At 36.1% G+C, this 23,399-nt stretch overlaps 1 protein-coding gene and 1 pseudogene across 2 annotated transcripts; both read left to right on the top strand.

Moving 5' to 3' along the window:
* The first annotated feature begins 1,847 nt into the window (after positions 1–1,847).
* On the top strand, positions 1,848–10,169 carry LOC113070055 (vitronectin-like; annotated as a pseudogene).
* On the top strand, positions 9,229–22,675 carry aldh3a2b (aldehyde dehydrogenase 3 family, member A2b). Of its 2 annotated transcripts, none has more exons than XM_026243235.1 (11): positions 9,229–9,365; positions 17,540–17,702; positions 17,789–18,020; positions 19,154–19,239; positions 19,825–20,033; positions 20,119–20,236; positions 20,335–20,476; positions 20,600–20,766; positions 20,834–20,933; positions 21,063–21,301; positions 21,930–22,675. In XM_026243235.1, exons 2-11 carry the CDS (start codon positions 17,541–17,543, stop codon positions 21,945–21,947), a joined length of 1,473 nt encoding a protein of 490 aa, XP_026099020.1. In that variant the 5' UTR covers positions 9,229–9,365; position 17,540; the 3' UTR covers positions 21,948–22,675. The 2 variants fall into 2 exon arrangements, with proteins under 2 accessions (XP_026099020.1, XP_026099018.1); XM_026243233.1 differs by lacking the exon at positions 9,229–9,365 and adding an exon at positions 16,120–16,270.
* The last annotated feature ends 724 nt before the right edge of the window (positions 22,676–23,399 follow it).

Here is a 23,399-nt window from a genome sequence, read left to right as displayed (position 1 = left end):
AAAATCCGCTCTTTTCATAAAACCCGAATTCTGATGTGCTTAGCAGGTTTACTGTAATAAATTCAGATTAGTGAGGAAAAGATCAGCCAAGCATGTGATACACACCTGATAATCGACAATCCGGTACAGTCTGAGCCCTTACAGCTTTATCAACATTAATTAGTAACCTTTACAGACTTTGAACTCCCCATTCATAATTATTAAGGACGTACTTTGAAAATTAAATCAAGTAGTTATTCATCTTTGAAGCCCATTGAACAGTACAATGGAAAGGTCTCTTTGATCTATTATGGCCGTGTGTGCTAAATATGTGCTGAAGGTCCAACATATATATATTTCTCCAAAGCTTTGTTCTTCTTTTACCATTTACAAAGTCTCTTCCTTAGAGATAAAGCCCCTTGCATATTACATAATGTCACTTACACAACCTTTTGATTGGATGTACCCTAAGGACACCTTTCAATAAAACCCTTAACTTTGCCCAAATATTAGTTTCAAAGCTTAAGCATGCTAATATACTGTATGTCATTAACGCAAATGTTACTGTCAGGTTCTTCTTCCTTGTCTAAAGGTTTCCTAGTCCAGGCACTGAGAAAATATATACAGTGTTCGCACTTTACAAGACCATAATAACAGTAGCTTTATGGAGTTGGAGCATGATTATAGATGATCTTCTTAAGTACATTGAGCTACGACTGCGGCTGGACTCTGTAGTCATCTTTATGGCTGTCTAACAGACATCAAGTCTCAAGGTCATTAATTGTTTCTGAGTGCACCTCCCCTAACCTAAAAATGAACCTGTTGTATTTCTCTAGAGGAACTGAATATGAATATGTACACACGCTCTGGGAAGTAATTCACTTCAGAGACAGCTGGTCCGTCGCAGTGTGTTCTCAGACCTACACGTCAAACAAAACAAACGTCAAGGTTCTCCCAAGGGTTCTTCCGATCACCAATATTACATGACATACCAATCACTGATTTGGACTTTAATTCAGCAGTGGTCATATGGATTGAGTCAAGATAATACTTTGAATGAGTAACTTCCTCGTTCCTTAATTTGGACTTTTATCTCGTCTTCAATGACCCACTTATGGATTTTGACCTCAATAAAAGACAAAGTCCATTCATTTTACACGATCATCTAAATTACACAAAGCAGTCTGTGCTATTTCTGAATTATAACATCTGGCAGAACATCAAGTTTTAGCCTTAAAGGAAATATCAAGGGGACAAAAGTGATACGAGTTATCTGAGATTCCCGCTTACTCCAGTACAAATTACTAATTATTTACTGGAATATCTAACAAGTACCTTTATCGCAATACTAAAAAGAACAATTTGATTGTTTTAAGCTATTTTAAGATACGTTTCAAGTCACATTGATAAAGACAAGGTAACATTTCAGTTTATAGCCACTAAAATTAAATAATAATGTTGATCTTACCCTATTTCATTTATAAGCCTGTCTGTCTTTTCTAGAATTAGAGAGAGAGAGAGAGCGAGAGAAACCTAAATATAAAAAAAACACATAAATATAACATATAAAGAAAAGGCTCGGATTCATTTGCTCTTTCTTTTGATGAACTAGTAGTTAAGTCAAGTCAAGTCACCTTTATTTATATAGCGCTTTAAACAAAAAAGATTGCGTCAAAGCAACTGAACATCATTCATTAGGAAAACAGTGTGTCAATAATGCAAAAGGACAGTTAAAGGAAGTTCATCATTGAATTCAGTGATGACATCATCTCCGTTCAGTTTAAATAGTGTCTGTGCAATCATTTGCAATCAAGTCAATGATATCACTGTAAATGAAGTGACCCAATCTAAGCAAGCCAGAGGCGACAGCGACAGCGGCAAGGAACCGAAACTCCATCGGTGACAGAAAGGAGAAAAAACAGACTGGAACTGGTGGCTAGGTGACCTCAGAATAAGAGAGAAACAAACAAATATTAGCGAAGATGCCATTCTTCAAATGATGTATTAGTATGTTACGTGTAAGCCAGGTTAAAGAGACTAATGTAGATTTAAACTGCAAGAGTGTGTCTGCCTCCCGAACAATGTTAGGGAGGTTATTCCAGAGTTTAGGCACCAAATACAGAAGAAAAAGGATCTGCCGCCTGCAGTTAATTTTGATATTCTAGGTATTATCATATTACCTGAGATTTGAGAACGCAGCAGACGTGGAGGATTGTAATGTAACAAGAACTCATTCAAATACTGAGGTGCTAAAATCATTCAGGGCTTTATAAGTAGTAAGCAATATTTTAAAAACTATATGATGTTTGATAGTGAGCCAGTGCAGTGTGGACAGGACCGGGCTAATATAGTCATACTTCCTGGTTCTAGTAAGAACTATTGCTGCTGCATTCTGGACTAACTGGAGTTTAATTTACTTAGCGTGCAGAACAACCACCTAATAAAGCATAGAAGGAAAACATATATTTACAAAAAAAAATTCTGCAAAATAATCTTTAGTCGCAAGAAGATATTGCTTTCTCTCAGCCATTTCTGTTTTTCTTGATCCATTATTTGTCAGTTCATATAATTTGCAAATAGATTTAAGAAAGAATGCAAGTATGTCATAACCTCCTGGTAGATTTTGAATGCTAAACACTCTTAGGTGAATAGGGAAAATGTTTTAATATCACCATTCTTCCCTATTGATTAGTCACAGTACCTTTAGACAATTGTTTTGAATTACAATATTTCTGTAATTTTATGTTTAAATATGCAACTGAGGCATATTTCAATAAATATGCACTAATTTGTATACATTTCCAGAACAGAAATCTGAACTTTGGATAAAGCCAGTTTAACAATTCTTGTTTCATTTTGTTGACATATTAGAGTCAGCAGTTTTTGCAGAGGGGAAATGTATTTCTGATACATATTTTTTAATCAGAAAATTACCAAGACACAGAAAAAAGAAAAAAAAAATACCATATATTTTTAATTAAATAGATAAATCAGGAGAATGAAAAATGTTCATAATATACTGTAGATAGGAATCAAACTGTGTATTATCTATTTGGTGTATGTAAGTACTATATGTAAATAATGCAGTGCAAACACAGTAAAATAAAGAATTTAAAAACAAAAACAGAAATGATTGTGATACTAATATGTTTATAGTGTAGAGCAGCTAATTGGAAATACAGTGCTGTAATCTCCAGTTATTTCAGCACCTTGGTCAGCACACCTGTCATCTGAACAGCATTTCTGTATGGGGTTGAAAACCTTCCTCACTATATCTCAAGGCTCTTATATATAAATGTTTTAAATAATCATCTCTAATATGTTTCATTAGAAACAAACCAACACAGTGAGCTGAGTTGCTCAGACAGTGAAATCAATACTTGGCAGCTCAACAGTAGTTCAATAGTTTATTTAGCCCACTTACACTTACTGTATAGTTATACAGTTATACTCACTATTATCTGTATACATTTCAGACCTGCTTGGTTACATCCTTGTTAAACTTTCTTAACTTTAAATCAAATGAAAGGCCTTAATCATATAATGAATGATTCATGGTAACCGGGCAATTTTGTAGTAATCATTGATTAGTTTTTTTCAGACTAAACAAGCGGGGTGGGAGACATTTGGAGCCGTCGATCGGCACAGATGTCTGAGTTGTCCTGTGTCATTCTTTCACATTGGTGATTCTAGAGCATTTCAGGCACTCGCTGATGACAGATGTGCCAATAATATAAATTATAAAATATGATAAACATTTAAAATAAGTGTTTAAATATATTTATATTTGAATGTACTGAATGTAATGTTAAGTATTTATTTATTTACTATACATTATATAGTACTACTGTCCAAGCTTATTACACAAAGACAACTGAATACGACACTCATGGGATGATTTCCAAGTGCAAACACTGATGCTCTCAAAACATTGCTGTTTGTTTGAGCAGCTGGAACAGTCTTACATGACAACACTGGCTCATATAATGGTGTAAGTTTGGGGAGGGGCTTTCTGTTTTGTCTGACCAATGGCAGAAGAGGGGAGGGTTTGGGAAACCTGTTTAAAATTCGTTTTTGCATCAACCTTGGGCACTTTTGGCTCTGTGGACTTTACTTCACTGTGAAATTTACTTTTTCAACACAATTAACATAAAATATAAAACATATACACATGCATAATGCAAAAATAGAGATAAGAAAGAGAAACAACCTTGAAAAAACAAAATGAAATCAACACAACAAACCTTTTTTTTTTTTTTTTTTTGGCATTTGCATTTGCATTTGCATTTGCTTTAACAAAAAAACAGAGATGTACTTTATCACTGATTAAAAATATTGGCCTGAAGAGTTCTGAAGTTCAACTTGCATTTGTTCATGAAAAAAATTTACAACTTGACTGGAAACAAAGCACAGTAAAAATATCATGTTCACAGGCTATATTTACCTTGATTTTGCATTGTTTTCTTCAAACATCACATGTCTCTTATGTAATGCTTGCACTTCAGTGACACTAATTAACCTTGTGGTAATCATCAAGTACACTAACCTTTGATAAAACTTTATTACTCGCAAAATTGTTTGTTGTTGGGAAAATGACAACTGTGGTACATTGAAATAGTTATTTCAAAATAAAATGATTAGTTCAGTCTCTGACATAGATTTTCTTCTTCTTTTTAACGACTGATTATCTGTGACATGAGTAAAACAATAATATCTATACAAGGCTATATAAGTAAGTTACTTTTCATTAAAATCAACTCCAGGACAGGACACATTGTACAAAGTGTCTGAAATTCATTACAAAAAATACACATTTCACTTTTTAAAAAAATAGTTCACCAAAATGAAAATATACAAAAAAACATTTACACACCTTTAGGTCATCAGAACAGAAACATTTAGTTACCCATTATTTGCTCACCAGTGGATCCTCTGCAGTGAATGGGTTCAGGCAGAATGAGAGTCAAAACAACTGATAAAAACATCACAAGTAATCCACACGTCTCCAGTCCATTGATAAACATCTTGTTAAGTGAAAAGTTGCATGTCTGTAATAAACAAATCTCTCATTAAGATATATTTAAGATATATTTGGTGACGATAACTTCAAACCAGCTAAACCTAAAAGTCCTCTATCCAGAATAATGCTTTCTTCAGGGAAAAAAATGGTTTTGTCTGAATCAGGAGAGATATATGTAAAGATCTAGCAATATTTTTAACCGTTCTAAACAAATAAGTTGGTAGATTTTGATGTGAAAGCACAACAGGGAATACACTTTTTTACAAGAGGAGGTGCTATTATGCATTTTTGGCCAGAAGTGACAGTTTAACATGAAATGCCTTAAAGACTGGTTTGACTGGAGTCATGTGGTAATATGTGGATTATTGTGGTGTTTTCATCAACTGTTTGGCTCTCATTCTGACGGCACCCATTCACTGCAGAGGATCCATTGGTGAGCAAGTGCTGTAATGCAAAATTACTCTGAATCCTGAGGGTTAGTAAACAAAAGGCGATTTTCAGCAAGTTTTCATTTTTGGGTGAACTATTCCTTTCATGTCTTATTAATGAAAACACACCCAGACTTTGTATAAATCCTGTAATCTAGTTGAATGTTTTAACATTTTCCTCAGTTGCCCGTGGTGACATGTTTGATGTGCGTGAGGAGGATCTGACCACTTCAATGTCAGAAGAATCAAATGTGACAGCCACCAGCGCTCGGCCCCTTACCACCACAAGTTGTACCACCACCACCATCTCCTACAGCTCCACCTGATCCAGACGCCGTCACCTGTAGCGGCCGAACATTTGACGCCTTCATGCAGCTGAAGAATAGTTCGATCTATGCGTTCAGAGGTGAGTTTAGAGGCTGAATTCAATCTGTATGCGCTTTTCTCAGTACAGACTGACTAACCTCACAACACCTTCTTCATTTGTGTTCTAGGCGACTATTTCTTTGAGCTAGGTCTGTCATGCCTGGCTATCCCAAACTCATTAAGGATGTGTGGGGCATCTCCGGTCCAATTGATGCTGCTTTCACTCGCATCAACTGCCAGGGAAAAACATATGTATTCAAGGTCTGAGCATGTGAGGGTAAATAATTAATATGTGCTCCTTGACGCTCATTTTGAAATCCAGATTTAAAAAAAATACATTTAAAATAAGCAATCTTTGAATCAAGCTAAAGTGTTTAGAACATACTGATTATATTCCACTGCATCCTGTATCTCAGGGTAAGAAGTACTGGCGTTTTGATGGTGATGTCTTGGATAAAGATTATCCTAGAGACATATCGGTGGGCTCTGAGAAGATTCCAGATGATATTGACGCCGCATTTGCAATCCCGGCTCCAGGACATCATTTATTTTTTTAAAGGTATGCGAAAATCAAATGTAGGTTGTAATAGAGTGCTGCAATGATCATTTATTTTTGTAGGCCAAAACTATAAACAAGTTAGCATTTTAGCACTTCCAGTTCCATAGTCCTGAAGTCATTAGGTTTCTTTTTTAATAGGTTTTAAGTTGAATGCCTGAAATTAGGTCTGTGTTGAACATAAGCTCCAGATATCTTCACATTTTATTCAAGACATGCTTTGAATAAAATACACCAGTTATTGGTGATGTTGAAGTCAAACGACCATGGTGCAGTTCATTTATAGCCTATATTTAGCTTGTTACTTCTGGTGATTACCATTACCATTACGGACTACAAGCCCCCACCACGGACCTGTGACAACAACATCTCTCTGCTGAACGAGCTGAGCACCTTCTTCACTCGCTTTGAGCAACAAAACAGCACCACTGCACAGAAGACTCCACCTCCTCCCGGTGACCAGGTGATGACTCTGACCCCAGACAGCGTGAGGAGATCCTTCAGCAGGATCAATACCCGCAAAGCTCCGGGTCCTGACAACATCCCTGGGCGTGTACTGAAAGACTGTGCAGCAGAACTCACTGATGTCTTCACAGACATTTATAACATCTCACTGAGTCGGGCTGTTGTTCCCACATGGTTTAAAACTACCACTATCATCCCAGTCCCGAAGAAGCCATCTCCATCCTGCTTCAATGACTACAGTCCTGTTGCTTTGAATGGCTAGTCATGCACCACATCAAGTCTGCCCTCCCCCCCTCCCTGGACCCCTTCCAGTTTGCATATCGGTCCAACCGGTCGACCGATGATGCCATCTCCACTGCCGTCCACTCAGCACTCACCCATCTGGAAAAAAGGACTCTTATGTCAGAATGCTGTTCATAGACTTCAGTTCAGGATTCAACACAATCATCCCTCAACAGCTCATCTACAAGCTGAGTCAGCTGGGGCTCAACACTTCGCTGTGCAACTGGCTGTTGGACTTTCTGACTGGAAGACCTCAGGCAGTACGGGTCGGCAGCAACACATCCAGCACCATCGCACTGAGCACTGGGGCCCCCCAAGGATGTGTGCTGAGCCCCCTCCTCTTCACTCTGCTGACCCATGACTGCACACCGTCACACAGCTCCAACCTCTTCATTAAGTTTGCAGATGACACAACGGTGGTGGGTCTCATTAGCAACAAAGATGAGACAAACTACAGGAGTGAGGTGAGCCGCCTGGCTAGGTGGTGCAGTGACAACACTCTCTCTCTGAATGTGGAGAAGACGAAGGAGATTGTTGTAGACTTCAGGAGAGCACACACTCAGCACGTTCCTCTGACCATCAACGGTGCGACTGTGGAGAGAGTGAGCAGCACCAAGTTCCTGGGTGTGCACATCACAGAGGACCTCTCCTGGACTGAAAACACCGCAGCACTGGCCAAGAAATCAAATCAGCGTCTCTACTTCCTCCGCAAACTGAGGAGAGCCAGAGCCAGAGCCCCGCCCCCCATCATGTACACCTTCTACAGAGGCACCATCGAGAGCATCCTGATGAGCTGCATCACTGTGTGGTATGGCGCCTGCAACGCGTCCTGCCGAAAGACTCTACAACGCATAGTGAGAGCAGCTGAGAAGATCATTGGTGTCTCTCTACCCTCCCTCCAGGACATTTATGGAACACGTCTCACCCGCAAAGCCCTCTGCATCACAGGTGATCCCACCCACCCATCACACAGCTTCTTCAGCCTGCTGCCATCAGGGAGGAGACTGCGGAGTCTCCAGGCCAGGACCAGCAGACTGAAGGACAGCTTCATCCACCAGGCTGTCAGGAAGCTGAACTCCCTCCCGAACCTGCCCCCCCTCCCCTCTTCTTCCCCAGGCACCACTGAACTATGAACCCCCCACCACCACTAATTATATGTTGACATGCACGAGTCACTTATGCAGCACTGGTCTGCTCACTCACCGCTCACTACCTCATTCGGCATGGAACTACCTCATCAGTCAGTTAAATAACTGCTCTTGGTCACTTGTCACTTTAATCAGACTTAAGATATTTTTAATAAGTGATTTTTTTGCACTAAAAAATCTTTTAACTGCACTGTTGTTGTTCACTTCATTGATTTGCACTATATCTGTCATTTACCTTCCGCTGCTTTATTTAACTTTATTTTTAACTTTTATTTTTATTATATGTCTTTTTTTATAATTCCCTTATTGTATAATTGTATCTACATTTTATATTTGATCTAGTTATTTTTTTAGGCTTTAATGTTAATGTTATCTGTATGCACCGGGGTCTGAGAGTAACGCAATTTCGATTCTCTGTATGTATGTACTGTACATGTGGAAATTGACAATAAAGCAGACTTGAACTTTAACTTGAATTATATTTAGGGTTCATAATTAATAAAAGCTATGTTCATTATGTGCAGTGCTCCAATGGCAGAAAATCATTTTGAGTTTGTCAAGGGAATTGGGGTGATAGTAACTTTTGGGTTGGCCTAAAAAAACACATCTGCAGCACTTTCTAAAATAGATGTATTCAATATTTAATGTTTCCCTTGTTCCCACAGGAGACCAGTACTACCAATATGAGTTCAAACACCAGCCTTCCCATGAATAATGTGACCGCATGACCAAATCCTCACCCTCTGTTGCCTTCACACATTATACAAACATGTACTGTGACAATATGTTTTCTTTGCTCTTTCAAGGCAGTATGTCTGTGTGCTTGTGTTGTTTAAGTAGGGGGGGTTCAATAAATGTCCGGTTTGCTGAAATATTCCCTGTCGACCAGTTCAGGGGCATCACAAAGGGCCACGGTTCATTTCCAAAGACTGGATTGGCATCAAACCTCCCATAGATGCATCAATGGTTGGCCGACTGTACGTAAGCCCTGGTCCTTCACCATCTCCAGCCACCAGCCTGAAAAGAGGCTGACCCGGACGGAGAAAGAAGACCAGGGGTCAAGGAGACAGAGTGAGCTGCTCACTGTTCTGGGAAGACTTTGGATTGGACTTTGAGGAAAGGTTTGTTAATTACTGAGGATTGTTGAGAGTATATTTGGACATAGTTGTATAGATTATATATATACATATAAATGTGTGTTATGTAGGTATTTTGGAACAGAGAAGCATGGTAAAAAAAAAAACAGAAAAAGGGCCGTGGAAGACGTCCATCTTTGTTTGACATGAATTATGATCCAGATGACTTCACAGATCACGTGGAGACTGTTCAAGAGAAGGCCACACCTGTGCAGAATGTCTTCTTCTTTAAGAAAGGTGCTTCAGACAAATATATTGTTCTGTTGATTCTTCTTTTAAGGTGCATTGTTGAAGTTAGTTAATTAAGCTTAGTGTTTATGTATTATGATAATAAAACAATGTATTTGTCATTTTTTCACTATTCGTATTAATATTGTGGAATTTCTCCTCTAGATAAATACTACAGGGTGGACCTGCAGACCAAACGGATTGATTACGTAAATCCTCCTTACCCAAGATCCATTGGCAAATATTGGTTGGGATGTAAATAAAAGGATTTGTCAGAAAAGAGATAAGAAACAAGGTTTTCATATTTGAGTTAAAAATAATGATTTGGATGTTATTGCTAAATTAGATGTGATTTATGCGGATTGATCATTGCTATCAATATTATAGTTCTGTTAGTATTCCTGCATTACAGTAATATCTGACAATAGTTTTGCATGCATTAAGAAAAAGCTTCTAATAACCATTTAATATTCAATAGGATATAATAGGATCTCATTTGAACTTATGAACTGTTCTAGTTATAAGTTAATACTGAATAATAAACTGTGCAATCATCGTTTTCTGAATTCGTCATGTTTTGATATGTGCAAAACATCAAACTTATTAAATATAGCTGGTTAGCAATTTATTATAAGCAATGTGGTAAAAAAAAAAAAGCTTTTCAAAACAGTTTAACCCTTTAATGTTCTGCTCAACCATTTGGTAGATCACTTTTTGAGTCCCTATATCTTATTGAAAAATGTGTGGAACAGAACTCAAGCTGATTGGGTCATCTCTACAACTTGGTTGAGGTATGCTATGCTCCAAACATCCACTAGAGGTCACTCTATTTTTTGACAGAAGAACTTTTCACTCATCATGCTGCTAGCAAGATTAAAATTGAAAAATCACCTCTGACATTTGAACTATTTTTGACTGTACTTTCAAAGGTGAGTTCGTTTTTTCAACATTTTATATTATCTAACACGTTACTTAACAGAATTATGTAAATTGATGCAAAACAGAAACCTCTTATAATGGTCAAATAATTTTTTTAAAACATGCTTGACCATACGGTTGAGTTGGCACTCCATGGTAAACCTTGGCATGGAATGACAGCTCAACCGCATGGTAACAGTTTGGTGAAGTTATGCTAATTTTATTAAAATGCACTATTTTCCATGGAATAAAAACACTGCTGTTCATGCATTGTTATCAATATGTTACAGTTATAGTGTTATTATACTTAAATGAACCCCTTTTTGAGATGCTTCGTAAGCAATGTCTCCTCATCCCATCCACCTGCAAGCACAGTGTGAAGTCATGGTGTCTTATAAAGGCACAAAGGCTGGCAATCTCCACCAATACATTGCCAATAAACCTGACAAGTGTGGCTTTAAAGTGTTCTGTCGTGCCAGTACATCTGGCATTATCCATGATCTACTGCTCTATCAAGGGCCGTCCACCTTCTTCAATGTTGATCTAAGTGAGGAAGAGCAGGAGCTACTTCTAGGGAGCAAAGTGGTGACAACATTATGCGAAACCATAACCTGACCTGATCCTGAGCCTGCACGCAAATCTGAGTTAGCAGACCATCATCTGCCTCTGCACCACAAATGTCCTGTGAGAAGAAGTGCCTCCCCCCAAGACCCCCCAAACCACAACCAGATGTTCGCTACGACAACTTTGCCACTTCATACTGACAACCGGGGGCGGTGCTGCCTCTGCCCAAAGGGTGTGTCAAGATGGAAATGTGGGAAGTGCAATGTTTTCTTTTGCTTGATCGGAGAGAGGGAATGCTTCGCAGCATACAATCGAAAATAACGTGGCCAAGGTTCCCATAGGTCCTATTTTGTTTGCGCATTTTATTTGAAAGATGTTTCGTTTTTGAGTTCATTCAATGCAAGAACAAAAGTTCTTTGGAGATTATACACAGCAGAGCTGAGAAGTTGGAGAGGGCCCCATATGTTTTTGACAATACAATTGTCGTTAAAATAGTTGGAATTTTATGCAGAAAATGGGAGCGAAGTTCTTTTGTTGAAATAAAATTTGCTTGACATGAATTGTTTCATGTTATTTTTACATTTTCAACTTTGTTTTTGTCTTTGTAGGTATTAAATGATCATTTAAATGCTATTATACATTTATAATTATGTAATAGGTACTTTTACCATCAAGCAGCATCTCAACCATTTGGTAGAGGCCTATATTTAAAAAAGGGAGGTATATAATACCTGGGAGGTATATAATTATTTATTTTTATTAATTGTGTTATTAGTGCCCCAATAACCTAAAAAATGCAAACAAGTAATTTTTACATTGTTTTATTCTTGGAGTGAACATTAAAGGGTTAATCTACAATAAATTAATATTTATTTATTATTTTATTAATAATTTATGCAAACTGCATGCCTGAATATAAGCAGATAGCTGGTTATTAGCCAATAACATATCTATCTATCTATCTATCTATCTATCTATCTATCTATCTATCTATCTATCTATCTATCTATCTATCTATCTATCTATCTATCTATCTATCTATCTATCTATCTATCTATCTATCTATCTATATATTTCAAAACAAGCTGGCAGGTTAAGCTTAAGCTTAGTTATAGAAAAGAGGTTGTTTGAGTTCACGTTCTTCAACTCTATCTCAATGACAATATCATCCTCTAGTGGCACGAATGAGTGTGGCAGCGGTCTGGCCATTAAAGGGATAGTTCACCCAAAAATGAAAATTATGTCACCTCCGTTCATCTTCGGAACACAGTTTAAGATATTTTAGATTTAGTCCGAGAGCTCTCAGTCCCTCCATTGAAAACGTATGCACAGTATACTATAGTTACTACATTCACCAGCAGGGGCTAACTGGCCCTTGCTAACCAGCTGAACCTGTTACCCCTTCCTAACCACTGTGCTTGACATCAAAGTGCACTCATTGTTTAGCACCAAGTAGATGCACATCTGTGATACAAGGCTAATTTGTATAGTAAACTTAGTAAAGTTTAATGTGCAATAAAGGGATAGTCACCAAAAATTTAAAAAATGATGTCATCGTTTACTCAACCTTGTGTCACTCCAAACTTTTATTTCTTTCTTCTGCTGAACACAAGATATTCTGAAGTATATGAGTGGCCGAACTGTTGACAGTAGCAACTGAGTTTCATAGTGTTTTTTTTTTCCCATGGCAACTTTTTCATCAACTATGAGTAAATGATGACAGAATTGTTATTTTTGGGGTAAGCTATATCCTTTATGTGTTGTGTTACTGACATAATTTGTGCATATCTGTTCGTACCATTGCCAAGTTTCAAGTTAAAGCAAGAACACAATCAAGTGATATCCTTAGGTTTGTTCTGAATGGGTAAAGTCTCTGTGATGATAAGAGATCCTCTGAAGAATGCTGATAGCAGCATGATACATTATTACACTTAACATACTTTCACATTAATATTAACTGATGTTAACCCGAGTAAGATGGGGTAAGATGACTTTCACCTTAAATTTTTTTATTTTTTTTTTCTCGAGGCGGCATGAAATCTGATATCATCTTTTGATGCTATTTTTTTTTTTTTTTTTTTTTACCTAAATATCAACATTTGTGAGATTTAGTCAGTTAAAACCGTCTTGAGATTAATTGATTTAAATGGAAATAGTGATCTATGAAACTGTATTATATTGAATATCAAAAGTTTGTTAGATTTTGCAGTTTTTCGGCTGAGCGCAGTAGTTTGGGTGGCTCGCCAATGTAGGCTACTAGATTTCTCTAATACATAAAAGAAGTAAGCTTGACCAAAATTATTGTGGGGAGAATAATTTATTGAAGGTAGCAGTGAAGCAGTTGTAAAGCAGTGATGTTAGCATATCTTCCTTCAAACAATCTTAACCCAAGGTGCTGTCTGTGAGATCAGACCTTTATACCTGGTAACAAATGTGCTACAAACAATACAATAACACCCCATGGAGAGCCAATGATAGGACCTATCCCATGGAGAGCCCATGAAGCATGGACCCTAATATTGACCTAATGTGCTAATTAAATGAGCCATTTGGGCCACACTTTTGTAAATAGTTTCAGTTGATTGCATCTGAGGCACAGTCACTATGTGAATGCATCTGACTAAAGATATAATCTTTGAAGTTGTTCCCCCGAACTGGGACAGATGGCCTCAAGTGCCATGTTGTTATTAGTATTATTATTATTTTATTGTAATTAATTAATTAATTATTCAATTTGTCAGTAAATTAGATTTCAAACATGAAAACCTATAGATTTACTGAGTGAAATCATTTAACAAAATTGTATGTATATTGCTGCTATTATGACATATCTTCAATTCAAATATGTGCAGTTAAATATGTAAATATTAATATGCCTGTACAGAGGTAATAGAATTAATTTACCCTTGAATCTCTTTTACTGGGATTCTCCTTCGTCTTTCATTGGTTATTCAGTTAACTAAATTGTCAATAATATATATGATATATATGATATATTGCATCATCTCCTTACACATGCTAAAAACATATCTACATATGTTACAATTTAAAAGTAAGGGTTCACTGTTCTGAAATAGATATTTACCCTGTGAAAATTATTATTATTATTTTTTTCAAACCTGCCAAACCTGTGAGTTTCTTTCTTCTGCTGAACATAAAAGAAGATATTTGGAAGAATGTTGGTAACCAAACAGTTTGCAGTAGCAATTGACATCCATAGCATGGAGAAAAATACTGTGGAAGTCAAAGGCTACCATTCTTACAAATATCTTATTTTGCTTTTTAGCAATCCATTTCAGAATTATGATGCTTCCATAAGCTTATAAAACTGTGTAACAAACCAAAAAGTTATTTTTGCGTGTGTCTGTATGCTTTTGAGTGCATATATGCCTGGTATGTGGGAATGTGTGTGTTTGCATTCATATATTTTCTTTCCCATGGATCCTCTGTTTTTTCCCGCTCCCAGGGCATGGTACTGTCACATTGGTGCTAATGACGTCTCATCACAGCTGCTTCCTCTCCCTTCACAGTCTGCAAACACCTGAGGCCGTCTTTTTGTTTGATGTGGAAACATCTTCCATTTATTCTGCCAGTTTGGGGAAATATTTCAAGGTGTTTGGCCAGTTTTCATACTTTAGAGGTATAGTGCAGCTGAGAAGAATTTTTGATACAAAGCCAAAACTATGCCACAGAGATCCACCTGAAAGAGAAGGAGCTATGATAGATTATACACAGAACAGAGGAACTGTTTTCATGGCTGGTGAAGAGAAAATGTGTTACATTAATAAAAAGTTTAATTCTATAATACAAATAATAATAATAATAAATCTAATTTCATATCTGTACATTTTGTCTGCCTGATCCTGTGTAGTCATTCACTTAAAGTTCTTACCTCTTTCCTGTCAAATGTGCCATTCATTTTTAACACATCTGCATTTTTTACTTAAACTTTCTTTAAAGAATTTCCATGACCGCATAACTCTAGTATATAACAACAAGGTTGCTAAAACACTGACAGTTGCTGTGTGGTAATTTTTGTAATATGGATTATGTAATCAATTTCGATAATAGGCATAAATTCATAAAATCAAGTGGCTATAATTACACAGAAAATTGCGAGGCCATACAGAATTTGACCACTGGATTTACATGAACCATTTCAAGAATTTTTACAAAATTTCAACACTGCATCATCTAGCCTACTGATGAACACATTCATTTTTATTTGAATTATCATTCAGTGGAAACTTTGTTTAATACACTTCATGTTGTTAATTACAATGAATGGAATATGTTTTATTTCCTTTTGTATGTTTATCAATATGCTAAAAGATTATCCTATTTAAATCACTGTGGTAAACAAAATTAGTTTAAAACTAATCAAAAATAGTCTGATCATATTAACTATATTACCTATAATATGTCTAATGTAATGTAATGAATTACATTACTAACTACAATTTGTGTTTTGTAATTTGGAATCAGTAAGGAACTATGCAAACAATCTCCCCATCACTGGACACTGCTAAGAGTGACTGGCATGAAAAGTGACTTTCTGCTGTCCACTAAAAACATAGATGACTTAAGTCCAACAAAAAGTCTCATGATTAGCAGAATTAAATCATTTAATATGTTCATCAAATCCAATCAAATCTTCTTCTTTGTAGTTTCTATACTGTCTGATTAGTATCACAGCTAACAATATTGTTAATTTATTTTTTACTCATTTAACCCTATTGGTTACATTTGTTACAGAAGTTTGAGGTGTTTCTGTTGGGTTAAATGTGGACTTTTCTATCATTTGCAACTAGCCAAGAATAAATCACATTAAGTGATTTATATGTTTTAAAAACATTTTAGACCATAAAAGAAGAAGTGGTCTCTGTAATTTAGCTTTAGAAGCATGATTCTGAAAGTGTTACAATTGACGCAGTAACACATTAATATCTGTCTGTGCATGTTTATTGTACCTAAAAACACTGACCTCGGGCTGGCTTTGGAGCTGTGTGACCACGCCCACCGACGAAGCCCCGCCCCCCTCCGCTTGCGTATCTACTGTTAACGGAACAGTATTGTTTCATGTGTACGATCGTTCAGCTTGACTGCTCTATCTGATCTGGACGCTTCATCCTCAAAGAATATACACCGAAAGGCGTGGACACGCTGTGAAATAACTAAAGGTAATGTCCGGAACTAAGGCTTTTTGTTGTCATTCTCAAAAGCGTACTAATCGATTTCCTAGCATTATGCTCCAACAGCAGCGATGTCGTAAACAGTAATGTAAGGAATAGCTGATCCCGTTTCATATAATTTCTTCTTATGCATGTTATAAACGTGTTATTGCAACTGCGCAAGGCCACGAGACACTAAGAATCTTAACTATATATGTAATCATATTCGAGAGAGAGTATTATAAACCGGTTATAAACATTATGGACGCAAATACATATAATTTCATTGTGTTTCTGCATGCACGCGCTGAATGACTATGACTATCTCATATTCCGCTTTGTGCGCGTTGCATAACTCCTAACCTACTGTGCACTACTGCCAAACTGTAATTAAGGCTGTCACGTGACTACACTCTTTCCTAACTTGAAGCTTCTATCTGTTTTATTATTATTATTATTTTATGTGTAGATATTATATAAATTAATTACTTAATAAATAACTATTAGCAACTATATATTTTATATTAGATACTAGTATTTTGTATGCTATATACTAGAATGCATTTCAAGTAACCACTACAATAATAATATAACATTAACAATATACTTAATAATAAAAACTATTATTATTATTATTATATAAATAAATTATTTCGATATTTAAAATGTAATAATAAAAACTATTATTATTATTGTTATATAAATAAATTATTTTGATATTTAAAACTTAATAATAAAAACAATTATTATTATTATTATATACATTTATTATTTTAATCATTTGTTACACTGTAGAAAAAATTTGCCCACTAAACTAAAAAAAAAATAGTTTATTTTTTTGTAAATAAAGCTGTCACTACCTGCTGCAATAAGCTCATTGCACTTTTCTAACCACTTTGAATTTAATTGCTCATAATAAAAAATAAAATAAAAACTGAGTTGACACTCTGAAAGCTCATAAAACTGAGAATAAATTACAATCCTGTTGTTAAATCAGTAGAAACAGATATGTGGTTAAGGCATGATGTTGAAAAGTGCAGAGACCTCCATGTCATAATGCAAAGTTTTTGTTCATGAGCTGTCATATGATTTCTGATATTGTGAAACAATTTTGAAAAGATTTGTTTTCTCCATCATTCACATTTTAAGGGCTCAGATGTCAATTCATTATTGATCTTATACTTGGCCAGGAGCCCTTATTATATAACATTGTGTGAAGCTTACCTAAATGTGACCGAAGTGTAACCGGAGTGAAATGAATGACTTCTCCTTTCACAGTATGTCTCGAGAGCAGAAAGCAGTAGATCGTGCCAGGAAGGCCTTCCTCACCGGCCGGAGCAAATCACTGGAGTACCGCATTGCCCAGCTAAAAAACCTGCTGCGTTTTGTCAGAGAACGACAGACGGAGATTTCAGAGGGTCTCAGAAAGGATCTCAGAAGGGTTGGTGAAACATCAGCTTGTGTATTGTTCAGTTCTATACATTGTTTGCGAATTTAATTGATCGGGCTTTATATATCTGGTGACAGAGTGAGTGTGGAACTCCTTTGTATGAAACTCTGGGTCTGGAAAGTGAGATCAACCTGGCTGTGAGAGATCTGAAACAATGGGCTGCTCCTCGGCCTGTGAGCAAGAGCATGATGACCATCTCGGACCAGGTCTACATCCAGCCTGAGCCTCTGGGAGTAGTGCTGGTCATTGGGGCCTGGAATTACCCCTGGGCTGTCACCATCGGACCCCTCATAGGAGCTATAGCAGCAGGTATACAGGTTACATGAAATGTGCAAAATATTATGACTAGAGCTCACCTGAAGTCTTTAGCCTCGAAATAAAAGGAGGACTCGTATAGTCTTAAAGTCTGATAACACTGGTTTGGCATTTTTCTGATTTCATGTTTTTCATAGTATCACTTTAACAACCATTTTGCTTCAATAACAGCAACACTCAAGCTGCATGAACTGCATTGCACAAATGTCTGCAAAACCTGAGCATCTTATTCAAAACTAATACAATGTGCTTATTTATTCAGTGACCAAAATAGTCAAGAATTTTAAATATCTCTTCTTCTAACGTTTTAACATGTCAAAAATATTTTTAATTCTAGTCATAGGCTTCTAAACACTAGTGTATGTTCTGGAACATTTTCCTCCAGCTTTAAAACAATATATATATATATATATATATATATAAGACATTTGTCTGAAAAGTAATAAATTTAGTAGCATGATTAGAAAGCACATTTAAGTATTTCTGTGTTACTGAAATATAGTTTTAGCAATTACAATTTTTGTATTTCAACTAGACAACATTTCTTATTTTTATTTGTTTAACTTAATATAGTAAAATAACTGAATTGCACAGCTATATAGACATATTTAAAAAGAAAACACAACAAAATTACTATTATTATAGTAAAATAATAATAATAATAATACTATATTAAAAAATATTAATATAAACAATGATAATATCTCAGTGATACTAAAATAATACTGCACTGTACTTTGTCCTACTTAAGCATAAGTGCAATGTGCTAACAGACCAAAGTACAAAACTGTTCCTCTGCTTCAGTCCCTTTCAACAACGTTAGCACTTGCAAAAGTTCAGAAGGCATGTAAATGACTTAAGGCAAGCAAGCAAACAAACAATATTTATTTGCAAATCCTGCATTTTTAAAAGTTGTTTACGAAGTAAAATGTCAGGTTTTGTATATTCCAAATATATGTTGCTCTTATATCTGCAAGTGTAGAGTTGAAAGTGTTTTTTTTTTAGCCCCACATCTACACTATCACAGAACTAGGGATTTACTAATACGTTTACCTGTAAAGATGTAGAACAATTATCTTAATATACTTGATAAGAATATTGTCATACAAGTAATACTGTGTTTCCAGGCAATGCAGCTGTAATCAAGCCATCTGAAGTCAGTTCTCACACTTCCAAAGTAATGGAGGATCTCTTACCACTTTACCTGGACAAAGTAAGATTCCCTTTTTTCATAACTTTCTGTATAAACACAAAAAGGCTTTTTTGCACTGTACATAACCAAGGGTTATTGTTATTCTAAATCTCATTTTTAACCCCGGATAAATCTACATTCACATTGTAATTTAGAGGCTGGGTTTGCTTTTTAACCTGTGTTTCGAAACAGGATAAGCAGTGTTTTTGCAATGTTAACCCCACACAGCGGAGCTAAATTTTTACTGTGTGAAACGATGTGGTGTTAGAATGTTACTGTTAGATGCTGAACAGACTGTGTCATATATTCATGTGCTTTGGCCAGTCACGGAAACACAGCACACGCATAAACTGAAAAACACATGAATTGGAGTGTAGACAGACCATTTTATTTTTACCTTTAAAGACTGCAATATATTCCTGATTAACAATACACATATTATGCAAGGATGGGACGTTATGTAAACACGTTGTGTGCTGTGTTTGTCCAGTCAGTGACACTGACTCTAAAAATATTCATTTCTCAGTTCATGACCCCTTTAAATAAATAGAAATAATAGTTTGGGTAACCCTAACTGAGTATTTGAATTCATTATGTTGATGTTAGGAGTTGTATCCTGTCGTCACCGGTGGGGTGACAGAGACCCAAGAGTTGCTCAAGCAGCGGTTCGATCACATCTTCTACACTGGAAACGGCACAGTGGCTAAAATCATCATGGAGGCCGCTGCCAAACACTTAACCCCTACCACTCTGGAGCTCGGCGGAAAGAGCCCGTGCTACATCGACAACAACTGTGACCTTTCCGTTGCCTGCCGGTCAGTCGATTCAGATTCAATCCTTCGTTTGTATGCACTGAAGCTGTAAAATGATTTTGAAGACGTGTTGTCTGTGGCGTTGCAGACGTATTGCATGGGGGAAGTATTCAAACTGTGGTCAGACCTGCATTGCTCCGGACTACATACTGTGTGACCCCAGTATGCAAGACAGGGTGATTGAAGAGATCAAGAAGAATATTAAAGTAAGTATCTTGATTGTGAATGACAGTTTGGGCCTGGTAACAGCCTACAAATATAACTTTTCTAATAGGCTTATACATACTTTCTTTGTGATGATCAGGAATTCTATACCGAAGACCCCCAAAAATGTCCGGATTACGGACGCATCATCAATCAGCGCCACTTCAAGAGACTAATGGGGTTGTTGGAGGGCAGCACTATTGCCGTGGGGGGTGAAAACGAGGAGTCTGAGTGCTATATTGGTATAATTTAGCTGTGTCTTTAACGTTACAAGTCACTACAAGCATTTTATTTGCAGTTGCAGCAATTTATTGTTTAATCACATTTATAACCCTCCGTTTTATTCAACGTGCATTTCCTCACAGCTCCAACAGTTTTAAGGGACGTGAAGCCGGATGCCAAGGTGATGCAGGAGGAGATCTTCGGGCCTCTGTTGCCCATCTTGACAGTTAGCAGTGCAGATGAAGCCATCAAATTCATCAACCAGAGAGAGAGACCCCTTGCCTTCTACATCTTTTCTTCAGACAACAAGGTTTGAACTGATTTTTGTACACTATAAAAAAAACAAATTTTTGCTTGAAACTGTCCTTTCGTTATAGTTGATCAAGCGAATGATTGCGGAGACGTCTAGTGGTGGAGTGTTGGCCAATGACTGTTTGATGCACTTCTCGGTAACCTCTTTACCTTTTGGTGGAGTTGGTGAGTTCTTTTAATGATTTTTTTCCCCTTTAATATAAAAAGGACAGTAATTTTGACTTCTGAGAGAAGACATGTCATGCTGTGTTGTGTGGACTGTTCTGTAGCTCAGCTCTTCGGCTCCCCCTGCAGGTAACAGTGGGATGGGCCACTATCACGGCAAGTACGGCTTTGATAACTTGAGCCACTTGCGCAGCTGTCTAATCAAACAGTTGAAGATGGAGGGGATGAATAAGATGCGTTACCCACCACATACAGAGGATAAGCTGGGCTGGGCACGCTTTTTCATCCTCAAACATGTCGACTTCGGCAGCCTGGGTCGCATGGCGCTGCTGGCTCTGATGGCTGTCTTTGTTGCAGTGATTTTACAGGTAACAGATAATGATTATACCCATGTGAAACATTTTATTTAAAATACATGGCAGATTTTCATTTTAGATATATGTCATTTGTTTTCAGCAAAATACAGAAGTTTTTATAAGAATTTAATATTTGTATATAGACATGTATGTAATATTTTAAAATACAAGAAAGATATTAATATAGTATTTATATTTAATATAAGTTATATTATTATGCATATAATATGTATTGACAATATTAACTTTTTTTATAAAATCAGAAATTCTAGGATGATTGATAATACCAATTTTTCATGAATAAAATGTTTTAATAATATAATAATAATCAGAATAGGGAATTCTTTTCTCCAAGTTTATATATATATATATATATATATATATATATATATATATAATATATATATATATATATACATATATATATATATATATATATGATTTTAATATATTTTATAATATTAAAACTTTTTTAATAATAAAATATTACAAATAGTTTTAACTCTAAAATTTATTTCAGTATCACAAAAGTGCTCATACAATCAGATATAAAAATCATACAAGCCTTTCTTGACAGACTCATTCATTATTATTATTATTATTATTATTATTATTAATGTGTTTTTTTTTTTTTTGACAGAGATACTTCACTAACTAAGAATGTGAAAAATGTAAAGAAATCTTACCTCCACCCTGAACACACAAGGCCTTGGTCCGACGAAGTGCTGCTTCCCTCCTTTACTTTAGTTTTATTATCATGGCCATGATTCATTTCAGTCATTGTGACAATGCTGCATTTAAGGTCATTGAAACTAACATACAGTTTTAATACTAATTATGATATCTGGAGCACTTTAATCAGTGTCTGTTTTAGAATACACTCTTTTTTATGATGCTCAAAGACCCCTGTCAGGAGTCCATCATGTCTGGGATGTTTTTTTTTAATGAAGGAAATGAAGGTCTCTCAGATTCTGTTTTGCTATTTTGAATAAGAGGTCCAGCAGAAGAAATGCACATTTCAATAGTCTTAATGTGAGTTTTGTGGAGCGTTAACACGTTTGTGCTGCAGTTATGTGGTTCAGGCAGATTTATGAAGAATTGGTTCATGTGAAGAAAATATTATTGTCCGAAATACAGAATCCAGTATATCGTTTTTTTTTATATTTAAATGAATTGTTTACTCAAAAATTTAAATTGTGTCATCGTTTATTCACCCTCATGTTGTCTCAAGCCCGTATGTATTTCCTTCTTCCATGAAACAAGATGATGTTTCCACATTTCCATTAGCCCTAACATACTGTATATGTCTTGTAATGATTCCATAGATACAGAGAGACTTATGACAAACAGAAATAATTTTTAATGCAACAATAAACTTGTTTTTACACAGCTGCATGTAAGATTTCTGGTTTAATTGTGTAGCTTCTGGCATCTCACTGACTGTAGCAGGTGAAAGAATGATTGTTATGATTTTTGAGTTTTCTTTTTCTTTATCTGGCTCTTTGTTGCCCTGCTACACAAATACACAAAAGCTCACGTGTACTCCTTCTCTTGGTTGACACCAATAAAATGTACTGCTTTTCTCCGGAACACTGACAGATTAACTCAAATGAATCATTTTTAAAAGCAAACAAAAGCGCTTTCCAGTTACTCATCACAGAATAGAAGGGTTTTTGAGCATAACTGAGCATCAATTCATCTTTCACATCTTCCAAACAGTAAGAAGCATGGAGTTTAACTCAACTATACTGAACAAGCTCTGAGCTTTTTACTGCTGAAATGGCCTACAAGGAGTTTAAGGTCAACCGGAATATTCCTTTGTGGAATGAGGAAGTAAAACTGGTTCTACGGCTTGAAACCTGTTTCGATGAAACTGTCTAATACGTCTAGTCTATATTTACACACTCTAGTAAGACAAGAATCGGTACGCATGATGTAATGTAAATAACCCGCTATAAGGGTATTTTCAACTATGTATATAGCAAATCAAACAGCAAATTTGGTAAATGAATACATCTCAGACACGTTTTTCATACCTTTTGAATTGTGAGAGCTGTTGGGAGGTGCTGCGGTATCAAATTTCAACATTAACACAGAGGGTGCTGTGCTA

This window comes from Carassius auratus, unplaced genomic scaffold (genome assembly GCF_003368295.1).
Source record: "Carassius auratus strain Wakin unplaced genomic scaffold, ASM336829v1 scaf_tig00002951, whole genome shotgun sequence".
In the NCBI taxonomy this organism is placed as follows: domain Eukaryota; kingdom Metazoa; phylum Chordata; class Actinopteri; order Cypriniformes; family Cyprinidae; genus Carassius; species Carassius auratus.
Note: the sequence above shows the minus strand (reverse complement) of the source record. Positions and strands in the feature narration are given on the sequence as shown.

Excerpts from the sequence above, each read along its gene's own strand:
- aldh3a2b (XM_026243235.1), top strand. The coding sequence starts at position 17,541 with ATGTCTCGAGAGCAGAAAGCAGTAGATCGTGCCAGGAAGGCCTTCCTC. Across the intron at positions 20,237-20,334 it reads AGATCAAGAAGAATATTAAA|GAATTCTATACCGAAGACCC; the intron begins GTAAGTATCTTG and ends TGTGATGATCAG. Across the intron at positions 20,767-20,833 it reads TCTTTTCTTCAGACAACAAG|TTGATCAAGCGAATGATTGC; the intron begins GTTTGAACTGAT and ends CTTTCGTTATAG.